The sequence below is a fragment of the Buteo buteo genome, chromosome 3, assembly GCF_964188355.1.
Source record: "Buteo buteo chromosome 3, bButBut1.hap1.1, whole genome shotgun sequence".
In the NCBI taxonomy this organism is placed as follows: Eukaryota; Metazoa; Chordata; class Aves; order Accipitriformes; family Accipitridae; genus Buteo; species Buteo buteo.
This window is the reverse complement of record NC_134173.1, coordinates 59,314,773-59,329,123: the sequence shown is the minus strand read 5'-3', so window position 1 is coordinate 59,329,123 and position 14,351 is coordinate 59,314,773. Positions and strand designations below refer to the sequence as shown.

Below are 14,351 nucleotides of genomic sequence, written 5' to 3'. Positions count from 1 at the left end.
GTGGGCACAACGGCTGCACTGCATGAGTGGGATAAACACGCACCGGTGCCAGCTGGAGGCGTACCTGCCCTTGCACAGGCAGCTCTTTCTCCCACTCCTCAATCCTGCCCCGAAGTTTGTACTTGCATCACATGATGCAGGATGGGAAAATTTGCCTTTGAGTCATTAGCGGGAGGTTGCCTAGTCGATAGCAGTGCTGCAGCAGAACGGCGTTAGCCCCCTGAGCCGTGGTCCCCAACCACACATCTGACAGACAGTCACCACCTTCTCTGGCTTTGCCTCTGCTGGGCTGTGCCTGCCGGCGCTGCCTGCGCTCCTCATTGCTCACAGTACGGCACGCAGTCGTGGGGTTGCAGGCTCCCTTCTCCTCCCCTCCGTGTCAGCTGGAGCTAGGTGACTGTCACGGTGCTGTCAGGGCAGCACGAAGGCTAAAAGGCAGCACAAAGCATGTTGCTGTCTGCAGCACACTCTTAGCTTGGTGCTCTTGCCCATTGAGCAGTAAAGAGCAGGGATGGTGCTAGATGCTGCACTATTTCACTCCAGCTTCTCAGATACCCGTTCCAGGCAAGGAGCAATCCTGGAAAATGTTACAGGACTTTGTTGGCCGTCCTTGTGTTTTTCTTCCCATTGCACAGAGCAGTACACAGCTCCACTCCCATGGAGTGGGTGTGCTGCTGCTTGGAGGCGGAGGGAGGCTGGAGCAATGGGCTTCCCAGCATCCCATGCCATACGTGCGGCACGAGCATTTCCATCACAGCATATTTGCGAGTTGGCTCGCCTGCCGGCAGGCTGTTAGTGCTGTGACACTGAGTGGCTGCAGCATGGAAGGATATGTATGAATGAATTTCAAATGAGATACTGCTGAAGTCGGCAGCTCAACATGCAGCATCTTTTACCAGAAAGGGTGGGTGAGACAGTCCTCTTAACAGGGAAGTCTCAGATCAGGGCAAAAGAAGTGTTATAGCCACTTAGGACAAAAGAATATGTGTTGTGGTTTAACTCCAGCCAGCAACTAAGCACATATGTTTTTGAGAAATGTCAACCTCTTTCATGGTTAACGCTGAATCGGCGGGCTGTTCTGGGGCTTACATGTGTGAGTTTTTGCAGTCACATTGTCACAGCAACAAACATAGTCAACAGGCGTCCTTAGGGAGTTGTCAGCCTGGGGAATGGCATTCGGAGAGATGAGAGGCTCCTGCCCACATTGCTGCTCGGCAAGGAGTTTCATCTCTTTGTTAAGACATTTGTAAGATAGAAGTCACACTTACCCAGGAGAATATGTTGCAATCAATATTATATGGATAAATGCCATGTTGTTTTGCTTAGAGATGTCTACCAAATGGAAGAAAATATTTTTTAAAGTCTCCTAGTAACATCGCTGTTGAGCTCTGCTAAATGCAAAGCTGGCTTGAACATCACTAACACACTTGGAACCATTACTAGCAGTGACCCCTTTAATTTATAAAATGTTCTCAAAGATCCTATAAATAGCGCATGCCTAATTTTAAACATAAGTAGTCTCCTGTGCTCAGTGGTAAGCTTGCGTGTAGCTGTTATCAGAATTGGGGCCAGAAAGGTTAATTCATGCTTTGCAGACATAGTTCTTGGTCTCAGATGCAGTTCAGTCTTTCAGAAAGCTCAGCCGTCGAGGTGGTTGCGTCTTCAGGTTCTGCCGACTCTTACCGGCAGTGCCTAGCTTGGCAGCCCTTCCCAGCGCTGCGCTCCAAGCCAGGCGGGTCAGGGAGAGGCGATTATTAAGCTTTGCTTCCTTGAAATGCTTTCGATAGCAAGATCTGATTATGATGTGGTCTACTTAATGAGAGATGAGCCTCAGCTAGGGCTCCTGCTCTCTGTGCCTCAGCCAGGACTCGGCTTTGGGAAGCTGCTGGTGTCTTGCAAGGGCAGGAATGTTTTGGGGGCCCGAACACTGGAGGTATGACATCCGTGCAACGCGTTTACCTATTTGGGTCTTGTTTGGAAAAGTAGATTTGGGAGTAGTGTGGTACTGAGACAGTATTTGGAGTCTACTTTAGTCTTATAGATGGGAATGTTTTGTTTATCAGAACTCTCTTGCAGCTTTGGACATCATGTCCCATGGTCATTTTGCTTCCCAAGGAGAGGGTCACTGACATCTACATCTGTACACATGGTATAAATACTCTGTGAAACAATGTGACTTTGCTGCTCTCCCTCCCTCCCCTTGCAAACTTGCACGCAGTTCTGATCTGATTACAGCTCTGGTGACTTGGGTCTGATTATCAGGGGTGTTGTACTGGGTATGGAGTTGGTTAGAGGTGATAAAGCTGGGTCCCTGGGATAACCCTTTTGAAGAGCTAAGCTTTGCATTTGAGCGCTTTGAAATTGGGCTGAGGAACAGGCTGGGCTGGGCTGAACCAGAGGCACAGAGAAAGAGGGGCTGGTCTCAGACCTGGTGTGGTTGTGAAAGTATTGGGTTAAATCCGAACACGCCTGATCCTAAGACCGGTTGCTAAGAGTTGCTGGATGGTAAGGATGGTTGCTGGATGTCTCATCCTCTTTAAGGCTGTGAAGACAGGCTCTGACAAGGCCTTTTCCCAGTCCCAGGTATTCAGGGGTGCAAGATGTGCCCATCCCCATCAGCTCTGCGAGGATTTAAGAGGGAATATGCACTTGGAGGTTTATCTGCCCTGGCGGGGATGATGGTAGCTGCAGCTGCATCTCCCCCTCGTGGAAAAGATAGCAAAAATGGGATTTGTGGTAAGTCTGCAGCCACTGGCCAGGGGTGTCTGTGTGTGGGACGGCACCCAGAAGTTCTCTGGTGAGAGAAGCTCCCCCGATCGGCTGCTTAAAGGATGTTGGAAAGTTATTTCCACCCCTCAGATAAAGTCATCAGCCATTATTGTGGCTCTGCAGCATAGGACCTGGATATGGCTTGGGACATTTGCCATTTGAGCGACAGACTGAAAAAAATCCTAACTTTAGGGTGGTTTTCTTGCCATGATAAGACTTTCTTAGTACACCTACCTAGTACTGGCCCTAGCAAAATGAGAGCAGTTTTCCTTTTATATGCCAGAGCTTGGGAAATAAAAGCTGTTATCCATAGAAAGTCAGTAATCAGATAGATGGCTTAGCACCCAAGAAGCACTTGAGAGCCACACGTAATTATTGGATTATTTTAAGGCTATTAGAACAGCCTTACTATACTTCAGCGCCACATGAAAACCTGCATATGTGTGTACATAGATATATGCATATACCCTGTTAGCCTGTACACATTTATACATATATACATATATGTGTACATCATCTCAGAAACCGAAATAGAAGCAGCTGTCCTCCCAGCAAGTAGTATTTTTGTATGATTTAAAGCAAGAGAAATCTCCAGTTACAGTTGTGGGCTCCTAATCACTGTGCTTCTGAAGGAGCCTCCTGAGCAGCCTCATTCATCTGTTGATGGTTGTGAGAAAGCAAACAGGTTGTCACAACAAATGTTCCTAGCCGAGTCCTAAAATGGCTTCTGTAGCCTAAGGGTTTTGTGTCCAAATGTTTTTTCTGCTCTTGTTGAAGTGCCAGTTCTGAAGAAATGTTGAAAATCTGGAAAAAATCCAGCGCTTGTCCTCAGGGATGTTTGAAAATTTATGCAACTTCTGACATTCACACAGGACGGACAAAGGAAGGATGCTTGTGATTCATTGTTATTTTGAAAACAGTCTTTGAGTTATAATTTCCATCATGTTTTCACTCTTCCCTTTTCCTTTCCAGGGAGTGAAGCTGATTTTAGCTCTTCAAGCAGCACAGGCAGTATTTCAGCGCCTGAAGTCCATATGTCTGCTGCTGGAAGCAAAAGATCTTCTTTTTCTCGCAAGTAAGCAAAGCAATTTTTCCTGAATATTGCAAGTGTTGCTAGTGCAAAGATAGACTGCTGTGTAAGGTCTTGGAGTTAATACATACAATACCAGTATTGTGAGTTTTAAAACATTTTGGGTAACACTGTGCTCTCAGGCAGCACTTACACTGATGAGAACTGTGATATGAGAAAGAAAAAAAAAATGCTGTATTTGGAGCACAGAAATTGTCAGTAAGCCAGATCAGCCGACTCGTATTTTTTTGTTTTTTATTCATAACAAGTATGGGAGATGCAATCAGGTAAGACAGAAAAGGCATTGGCTGGACTGGAGGAGGAAACAACTGGGTGTGTGTTAGTTAACAGCAGTACTTCTAGACAGTTAACCGTACCCTTTTGGTCTTATCACTTCGTTTTCTCTCTGTATTAAATTATCAGCTTGGCATATACCTTTCCAGATCCTGACCTTATTTTTTGTAGGAAGAAGTACACAGTATTGCCTTTGATGCTTTTTTCTTAAACACCCTTGCCTAGCCTTTATATAACTAAAACTATATGCAAATAAAAAAAAAAATCATCATAGTCATCTATCTAAATGAACCTTTCATGAAAGATTTCTGTACGACTTCTCCCTATCGTGTGTGAAGTGAAGATCAAGACAGCTTGCGAATTCGGGGGTGTTGGGATGGAGCAGCGCGCGTTGTGCTCTGCCCACACAATCCCTGATGGTTACATTTTTTGGAGTAGGAGGAAGGAATTCAAATTGACAGGACTGGTTGTGGAAGAGCTGGCAGGCAGACTGGGACCAGCAGCGGGATACCTGTATGCTGAAGTCACACAGACATCTCCAAGGTCGCAGTGTGCCCCAGAGTACGGAGATCAGCAGAATGATGCTTAATGAGTGGTTTCCTATCTGTGTCGTGAGACTGTTAGAAAAATAAACATTACTTAAGCACTCTCTAGATTAAATCTAGCAAGTAAAGGTACTGGCTGTGGGGAAAGAACAGTACTGAGTATAATATGAAGCCCTAAAATCACCTTACTTTCAGTAAGATTATGTATCATTTAATACAATATTGTGCATTTAAACATAACTTTAAATTAGAGCATACTGACCTATTTTACTGGACAGAAGTCCTCTGTAATAAGGCTTCTTCAAATGCATTGCTGTGTTATGCACAGCCTGTGCAAGTTCTGCCTTACACTAGAGTTGATAATGTATTGTACAAAGCGGAAGGAGATGTCTCCTTTGCAATATGTTCTTTTTTAACTGTTTGACTTAACTCACTATGAAACATTTCAATGTTGTCACAAACCATAGTCCTGCACTTCATTGTAAAATGATTATAAAATCACCCAAACCGCAGCAGTGTGATGAAGGTTTGCAGCAGCCACTCAACCATCTGTTCCTTATAAACTGTTCCATTTTCAGAGAAGGGAGGAAACCAAGTCAGACAATTTTAAGAAGAGATTTTGCTTCATAATTCTGTGGTATTTAAATTTTTATGTTCAAGCTTTCTCTTCTGCTGGCTGGATTTGCCTTTTTCCGTATTTTTTTCAAACTTGCCCTTTCATTACAGTTTAGAAGAACAACTTCCATGCGAGGATGAAGGTAGCAGCATAGTAGTAGTGCAGGAAGGCAAAAGAACTGAGTGAGTGAGGAACGCACCTTGAGAAGCTGTCCTCAGAGCGCCCCAGCCCTTTGGCTGCTGTCGGGCAGTGCAGATATGAATTGCTTTCAAGCACACACGGTTGACAGTTTGTTTAATAAGGAGTGGGAAGAGAAAGGTAGATATGTATGAGGGAAACTGGAAAGAAGAAAGAAAAGGCTGTGCTTTCCTTTGTCTATTTTAATGGTATTTCAGCCTGCTCTCAGTGGGGTTCAAACTATATCTAAGCGAATGAATAGCTGACAATGACAGCTGCAGCACCCACTATGCCAAAGGCAGAAAAGAACAGTGGCTCAAACAAAATCTGTTTTCACTGCACGCTGTGATCCCTCAGGCTGCTTGCTGAGGAGCATGAAAGCAGTATTACAGCAAACCTCCAGGGCTGGGCATCTCTCCGCAGGCCTGGCCGGGGAAAGCCGAAACGTGGTTCTTTTGGCACCAGTCCAGGCTGCAGTCTTCTCGTTACTTAAAGGAGTCAGAGGTTCAGGGAATGTGGATGATCTGATGGAGTCACTGGGAACCGTGCTGTCCACAGAGAAGGGCCAAAATGGCCGAGGTTTCCCCTAGATCACGCAATTCAGACCGAGAGCCCCAGGCAGTGAAAGAATGTGCAGTGGCTGATGACTTCAGGACTTTCTTACTTCCTGGCCACTCACAGTTATCTGTCTGGTTTAGTGTTTAGACAACTCTGTGTGTAAAATAAGATGCATAATGGGTTGCGTGATGAGGATAATCCAATATGCTTTAACCGTTTTTGTTCCCCTCCAGTCGTGGCCCTTATGGTCGGAATAATGGATCCTTATCCTACAAGTCCGGAGCCAGCCCACCTGCTTCCCGTGAAAAGGACCTGTTGTCAACACTGTGCAAAAACCAGCTGAGTCCTGCTAACATCCATCAGAGTTACAGGGCTTCTTCAGCCAGCAGCAGCAACTCAGGCTCATACAAAGGAAGCGACAGCAGCCCAGTGATGAGGCAAGTCTTTATTTCAGCATTCTGGTGTTCAGTGCACTGACTTACCTCCTCTGCACTGTAACGTAGGATCAGCTGTCTGGGTTGCCGAGCGGGTCACCTTGCTCCTCAGCATTGGTGTGACTTTTCATGTTGGTGGCTTGACAGTCAACAGAGTGCTCCATCCTGTGTAAAAGCTTTCTTGTTGGTTTTCACTCCAAGGCAGGCTCCTTCATGTGGTTTCATGCCATCAATTCTCATGTGGATTTACTGGTTCTTTTGTATAAGGGTCTTTTTGCTTTGGAGAGAGTTGGGTGGGGTAGTATACAAAACGTTATACACTTGAGCGAAAATTCACCCTACCCAGCCTTAGGCACCTCCCTGTGCAGTTTCCTGTACAGAAAAGAAAAGAGATACCTGCCAGAGCATGCGACGCATATTGCAGAGAAGAAATTGCCACCATGCTGCTGCTGTTTCCCTCTCTCTCTCGCTCAGGCAATTCCGCAGCCAAGCGTGTCACATACAGACCTAAAGCTAGATAGGATGAATCTAGGTTTCAGGCTGCTCAGCTTCATAACTCACATATGGAGCTGAACTCGGTCCGTACACGACCTCACCTGGCCGTGTCTACAGCTGTGTGCTCTCGCTAGTGGCCCAGCTGCCTGCTCTGGGGCACGCCACCCATTTCGATTGAGGGGATGGCTAGGTATTTGAAAGTTAAATGTCTCATTTGATGTAATGGCACCGAAACTAAGTACAGTAAGTAGTAAATTTTGCACTATAGCCACAAATCAGCTGTTTCCTCAAGTACTTTGATTTGCCAGAGGGAGTCACTTGTGCAGACACTGAGGAGCCCCATGTGAGTCAAGTGTAGACTCAGCTTTGTATCAGTCAATGGGATGTTTTTCTTTTTGCTAGGACTGAAGAACTGTAGGAGTGATGTTATGTGATTTTTTTTTTTTCTTTCTTTTCAGGCGATCAGGGAGATACAATTCTTGTGGTGATAATCACAGCATTAAGCCACAAAATCCAGAGCAGTATTTGACTCCTCTGCAGCAGAAAGAAGTTACAGTACGGCATTTGAAAACAAAGCTGAAGGAATCTGAGACCAAACTTAAGGAAAGGTATATTTCACTACAGAAATCAGTTAGAAAGATTTATTCAGGAGCATTTAGTGGTGGGAATCCTGAATATTTTTAGTCATTTCTTGACCATATAAATTGTTCATTAAGAAATTTGAAATATGATCAGCCTGATTAGGTTGTTTTCAGGTATTTCAGGTTTCATAGCATACTCCGTGAATACGTACCATGCAGTTTAGTTATGAATATGGCTGTGTCTTTTCCCTTTTTTGAACTTTCCCAATAGAATATTTTTAAAGGCTAATTTTTTAGCAGTCTGATTTAGCACTGAGACCTTGTATACATAAAACAGTTTCTATCTGCCAGCATGTATTACCTTAGTCTCCTGTTCTACCTCACCCAGTGAAATATGACTGCAAATGTCCCCCTTCTCCCCTAATGAAAGAAAAGCTCTTACACAAACCAGTGTGCCCACTTGTGTTTTTGTCGCTTAGATATTGAATTTTTCACAATAGCCCTTTGTATGGATGCTGAGCAAAGAAGCGACAATGTGCGTTACACAGCGACAGATGTCATCTCTTTTACTGAGACCACGCTCTGAGAGCTGGTTCTCCAGCACGCTCAACCCAAGCGGGCACAAAGGGGTGTCTGAACGGAGCCCCAGCGCAGAGTCCCGGGGACCCCGGGCTCCAGCTTGGAATAGCCCGACCGCTGCATCTGCGAGGGCTGGATCTCACGTAGGGCCCCCTCTCCCCACTTGCTTGCAAGTCAAGGCAGCAGCCTCTGCCTCCACGCTGGGCAAAGCAAGCCGGGTGCCTGCAGCCCCGAGCCGACCTGCTCTCTGAGGCCAGTGTTGGCTCTGGCTGTTCCCGACGAGCTGCTGGCAGGCACGGGGGATGCGTCCAGGCAGCTGTTTCTCTTTTCCTCCAGGGCGAGGCAGTAGGTGAGACGTTAAGTGCTGTACTGGTTGGACCTAACCTAGAGGTCACCACTTGCGCCTTAAACGTCTGGGCTCATGGCATAGCCCACAAGGCTGCTGGCTGCACGGCGAGGTCGGTGACTCCAGTTAGCCATCAGCCCGCGTGTCTTGGCAGCCGGCTCACACCCTGCCAGCTCTCTCAGAGGCGGCAGCAAATGGTGCATGGAGCAATTTGCTTCCGTCTCAGGACATCTGGCAGCAGAGCCATCCTGTGTGGTAGAGCCTCACGTTGACTCTTTAACTGACCAGTCAGCAGAAGTGTTACAACATTTTTATTTTGCTACAGGGAGACAGAAATAGAAGAGCTCAAAGCTCAGCTGGGACGGATGAGGGAAGACTGGATTGAAGAAGAGTGTAACCGTGTGGAGGCAGAGCTGGCCTTAAAGGAAGCAAGAAGCGAAATTAAACAACTCAAGCAGGTTATTGAAACCATGAAAAACAGCTTGGCTGAGAAGGACAAAAAAATTCAGAAATACTTTGTAGACATAAACATTCAAAACAAAAAACTGGAATCTTTGCTGCAGAGCATGGAGCTGGCTCAGAACAGCTCTGTGAGGGATGAGCAGAGCCTGGAGTACACAAGTGACTCAGAGGGGAAGCCGTTAACGTTGTGTGCCACAATGCCAGACAGCCTCATCACAGAGGACCGAGTTTTGGAGGAGGTGGCAGATAGTGGGCTGCTTCTTAATGAGGACACAGCTAACGGGACTGATTCATCGGAAGAGAGTTTGACCACCACAACCTCTGAGTTGAGTGATCTAGCTCCCTCCAGTTCTGCTGTGAATAAAGAGATGCTTGAAAATATTCTGGATGAAAAACTAACTTCTTCCCAAGAGGAGGAGGAAAGCAGCAACATGTTGGTGGAACAGGCTGTCCAGACTGATGTGGTGCCATATAGCCTAGATGTGGAGCAGCTCATTCAAAACATCTTCAGAGCTCAAGATGCCTGTCCTCTAAGCCCACCTTCTTCACTGAAGGAATTGGGTGAATTTTCTCTCGGAAGCTTCAGTGATTCTGGTATCATGGTGGACTTAACTCCAAGTGATCCAAACTCTGCCATCCTTTTGTCTCCTATGGAGTCTCCATGCAGGAAGGTGGAGCACAGAGTTAATGAAAACCGTTTCATGAAAGAACTTGATTTTACAGAACCTCATGATGATGAAGCCTTTGGGTACATCAATACTTTCTCTCAGACAGGAATAAAGAGGAGATACTGGAGCAGCAGCCTCCTCAGAGATGTTCTGGCTGTAGCAGCCCCTGTTGTACCAACTATCATGTGGGTTTTCAGTACTCAGAGAGGAGGAACAGATCCCGTTTACAACATCGGAGCATTGCTTCGTGGTTGCTGCCTGGTGGCCCTGCACTCTTTACGCCGTACACCCTTCAATATCAAAACCTAAAGTCCGCTCTGTCCCTGGGCACCAACGGGCTGAAGCAGAGAGAAAAAAGGATGAGATAGATCATTAAGAGTTATTGTATATTCTGGCAGAGTCCATCATTTTGCTTTTGGCTATTTGATTTGCACTATAAATAGGTTCGAAAACATGTTCCTTGTTTCAAAATAAAAAAGCTGAACCCTGTAGTTCCACAAGATGTTTTTAACTGGTGTTTTTAACAGTACCACTGCCTGCAGAAATAGTCCTCCTGCTCCCAGGCACTGTCCCCCTCCCCTGTGCTGGAGTCTTTCTGGTGCCAGTGCATCTGCACAGTGAAAACGACCAGGGAAATCAAGAATTACAGTTAGTGCTCTTTCGTGTTCCAGGTTAGCATTAAGCTCAGTCACTTTCCCTGGCTGGTTCACTGGTCAAGTGCTTTGCAGTGGCTCAAGGGTAGCACGAGATGCACGTGGGAACAAATGGCCAGAGAAAGGTGGAGTATTTTTTTAGGCAGCAGTAACCTAAAACATTTGTGAAACTATAGTGTTAAGTAAGTGACATGGAGACTCGTTCCCACTAAGGGTATCACACACGTGCTCCAGAAAGCATGCTAGCGCTTTCCATTTGTTGTCCAAAGTGTCAATTCAATTTAGACATAAAACTCATATACCCCAGGCAGCTTCCAGCACATCGTTCGTGCCTGTCTCGTGTAGTGCTCTTCTCAATCGTACAATTGCTCGAGCATTTCACTGGTCTTGTGCGTATACGGGGACTGTAACCAAAAATGTACCTTGTTGGGAGTCTTGAAACTTGTTACAATGATAAGTATAGACGTGGCTACACTTTGAATCTTAATGTTGTTTTAAAGTCTTACTGTATTGGAACCTGATAGTCTTTCGAACCCTTTGAAATACTATGTATAAATTTATTGTGTTTTAACTTATTGTTTATTTAATTGCTTTATTGTAAATTACCTTTATAATCACAAGTTCAGTAAAGCATGTTAGAAACGGCACACATGTGCGAGTGTTTTATTGTAGTAATGCTATAAAAAATACCCCATCTCAGCTGAGCGGTCAGGCACAGGCCAAGCGGGAGGAGGCACCGTGTTACAGCATAAGGAACCAGCAGGACCCAGAGAACAGAGTTAGACTGAGAAAACCCAAGTACAGCTCCAAGCACAAGCACTCAGCCAGAGAAGAAGGCTCCAGTCGGTCTGCGGACGCGCACGCCACCCGCTCTGCCGCTCCCACAACAGATGGAAGTGACCTAATCTTTAAACCAATGCAGTCTTCTGGAAACTTGTAACTTCTCACTTCTGCACTCCGAGAAGAATATCAGTCTTCCTGGCATTTAACAGAGGTGTGGAAGGCCTTGTTTAACCTGGCCAAGGGTCACGCAATCTCGGTGTGCACACTGAGATACAACTGTGACCATGAATTCTCCATGTCCACAACCTGAGATCTGAGCATAGATCAGAAGAGGGCAACATTACCCAACAGATGAAACAGTGGGGTTTGTCTAGCTCCACCCCAAGCGCTCGCCACCACCTCTGGCCATTTAAACCTCACTGGCCTCCCGTTTTCTCCTTCAGCAAAGCAAGTGTAGTATTTTCCTATGCAACCCAGAGCAGAAGAGGTCTCGTGAAGCCTGACAGTGCCATGCATTGCTCTGCAGCTGTTGGGAAGAAGGGAGTTATTAGTAAGCCACAAGGGAGGAGGAATAATTGGCTAGCATGTGGGGAACATTTGCAACACTCAAGAGGGTGGTACATACTGATGCTTCCAGAAGCAACTTGAAGACTTTTCATGTCCCATGGACGCCTGGGTTTTGAATTATTTGCATTTGCAACAAAGATTCAAGAGGGTTCATTAAGTGTTGTATTAAGGAAGAGAAATCTAATAGACAATGTGCTGTAACGTAGTCCCCAAGAGTTCACAAAGATGGCCACGAGAGCATCTTGCTTTCTTTGCCGGTAACTTCCTCTTCCATGCTCTCCTGCCTTCTTGGGTTCCTGCAGGCCAGCTGGCTTGCCTTATGACACTACCGCAACACGTATTACTCAAAGGTCGCTTTTAAAAGCCTTTTAATTAACGGACGCTAGGGCCAAAATTAATAGTTGGGACTAATGTAGATTTTAGACAACCATGGAATTTCATCATTCCCAGATATCTCTTGGGACTGGAACACATTATAGAAAATGTCTTACTCCTACTTTAAAGTATGTCTGTTCAAAGACCAAGAGAGCAACGTTTATACCCAATGTTACCAACTTTATTAAAATTTGGGATTTCTCTTTTACAGCCCCTATTGTTTAAGTGATCTTCACTTTGAGTGGTGGTGAAATGGAACATAATTTAGAGGAAAAAGTGATCTTCAGTTCTAGGAGAGACAGTCACCTGTGACTGTCACCTGCGCAACAAAGCAGCACAAACATACACTTCATTTAAAATTTTAATAGGCTGAACTCATTTCCATCTATGTTTTGGGCAGGTTCCATTTAGCAGCAGTGTTTTTAAACGTGCTGTTTAAGACATAAGTTGCTAACACCAGAATAATGTCAAAATTGCTTCCTGCCCTTAAAACTCTTTCAGTCCGCTCAACTCTCATAAGGCATTTAACTATGCTCAGTGAGAGGTGACAGTTCCCATCACATTCCTGATAAAAGTCCTTGCTCTGATCTCTACCCAAAATTCAGCTCGCTTCCAAGCCTCCACCTTCCCTCCTCCATACTGCAAAGACATAGACAGCTCAAGGTGCCCTCTGTAAGAAAAGGCCTGAAGTACCATGATGAATGCTCCAGTCCCAGACTTCAGGGGACCGGCCTTTGTTCCCTGATCCACAGAGGATGTGTCAGTTGTTGCCACAAATATGCCATCCTCATTTTTTTCCCTCTAATATTTCGCTTTAGTGTTAGTTATGTCTCACCTGGATCCTGCTGGTGCTGTACGGAGTAGCTAGGGGAGGACCATCAGCCTCCAAACAGTTCAATAAAAACTCCTGTCCTTTTTTTCCTGAGTTTAGAAAATGCTCATACCCACACCCATACCACACTGGAACGTCTTGTCTCAAACCGTGCAGGTGGGGAGGACAAGCAGGTCCTATGCTAAGGGTAAAATAGCAGATGTCTGCCTGAATTCCAGTTTATAGCATAGCAACCAAGTCAGCTCCTTCCCGAGCTGAAGCAATGCCTGTTGATAATCCCATCATGCATTTTTCTTTCTAACCCAGGAACAAAGAAGCCTTTCTTTAATATTCAGCTTAAGAGATACCTGACAGGCCCCTAAGCTGCTGAAAATGTTGAGGCTCAGGCAGTGCCCACCTCCCCCCAAGATTCACCTGCACCCTTACTTATGTCCACCCTCTCACAATGCTGTCCTTAACTTCTAATTACTTCTTCTCCTTCTTTCCCCCCCCCCAAATCAACTCTCTCTCTTAAATCCCAGCCTCCAGAAACATACTAAAATGAAAGCACTGTTTTGTTTTATATATGTCCTACATGAGAACAAGTGAGCATTTTGTTCCAAAACCCTTCAGACAAATGAACACAGGACATTGCAAACATGAACAGCTATAGCACAGTCAAGGAAAGGATGATTTTTCCATCATCCTGACATGTCACTCCTCCCTAGTCAAGAATGACAGTGAAGGCAATCAAGTCTAGCTTTCAGTAAAGAAAAAGAAACAAACAAACAAACAAAAGACATGGCCAAGTATGAGAGGGAAAAGGGGGAGCCTATGGCAGCAGGAGGGAAAGAAAACAAGTGTACACAGTGGGTGTACGAGATCCCTCAAGGAACTCCAACCAATGGAAAACATAATAATGGAGCAGCAGCTACACAAAAGGTTTCACAGAAGTGTTTTCACGTTTGTTGAGGATAAAAATCAAGATATAGGAGGGAGGAAAGAAGATACAACACAGGAAAAAGAGGAAGCAAATATCAGTGCTTGGGTTCTTAACATGCAAGGTACTACCTAAAAGAGCACTGAATCCTTACTGGCATTATGTCAGCACATGGTGGAGGAGATGGGAGCAATCTCTGGAGCAGCTGTGCTCAAGTACAGGCAGGCAGATGGAGGGAAGAACAGCAAAGCAGTCTGTAGCAGGAGAGGGAAAAGCAATGCAGGAGGGCTGACGTGCAAGAAGGTGGCAGCACCTAATAGTTAAAATGGCTGCAGGCTCAAAAATCAAATGCGCTTCCATGATATATTCAGGGGCTTTGTTTCTAACCTCTTATTAGCTAGCCCATGCTTTGTTATTTTTAATAAATAGTCTTTATCTGCATCTATTTTACATTGTCTCAGAAATAGCAACAGTAAGCACTAAACTAATTTTTTTTAAAGGATGAGATGTAGCTTTCAACCAGGTTTTACCTAAAGTAGGCAATAGATATTAGGCTTCCCTGCCCTGTGCCGGTAATAGTGAAAGAATTATGACTTGTACCATCTCGCTTCATCAGTGTGGTTAAAAGG

General features: G+C 45.3%; 1 protein-coding gene across 2 annotated transcripts in view; it reads left to right on the top strand.

The window, feature by feature from the left end:
• SYBU (syntabulin) overlaps window positions 1-11,004 on the top strand; it is a 44,708-nt gene extending 33,704 nt beyond the window's left edge. Inside the window, exons 1-5 of one of the 2 annotated variants that reach the window (XM_075024384.1) lie at window positions 1,662-1,933; window positions 3,742-3,844; window positions 6,262-6,465; window positions 7,416-7,565; window positions 8,789-11,001. In XM_075024384.1, coding sequence (XP_074880485.1) covers window positions 3,804-3,844; window positions 6,262-6,465; window positions 7,416-7,565; window positions 8,789-9,902 — 1,509 coding nt within the window. In that variant the 5' untranslated portion in view covers window positions 1,662-1,933; window positions 3,742-3,803 and the 3' untranslated portion in view covers window positions 9,903-11,001. Of the gene's footprint in view, window positions 1-1,661; window positions 1,934-3,741; window positions 3,845-6,261; window positions 6,466-7,415; window positions 7,566-8,788 lie in introns of those variants that run through there. The other variant, XM_075024383.1, reaches the window with a different exon arrangement.
• Window positions 11,005-14,351: the final 3,347 nt, after the last annotated feature.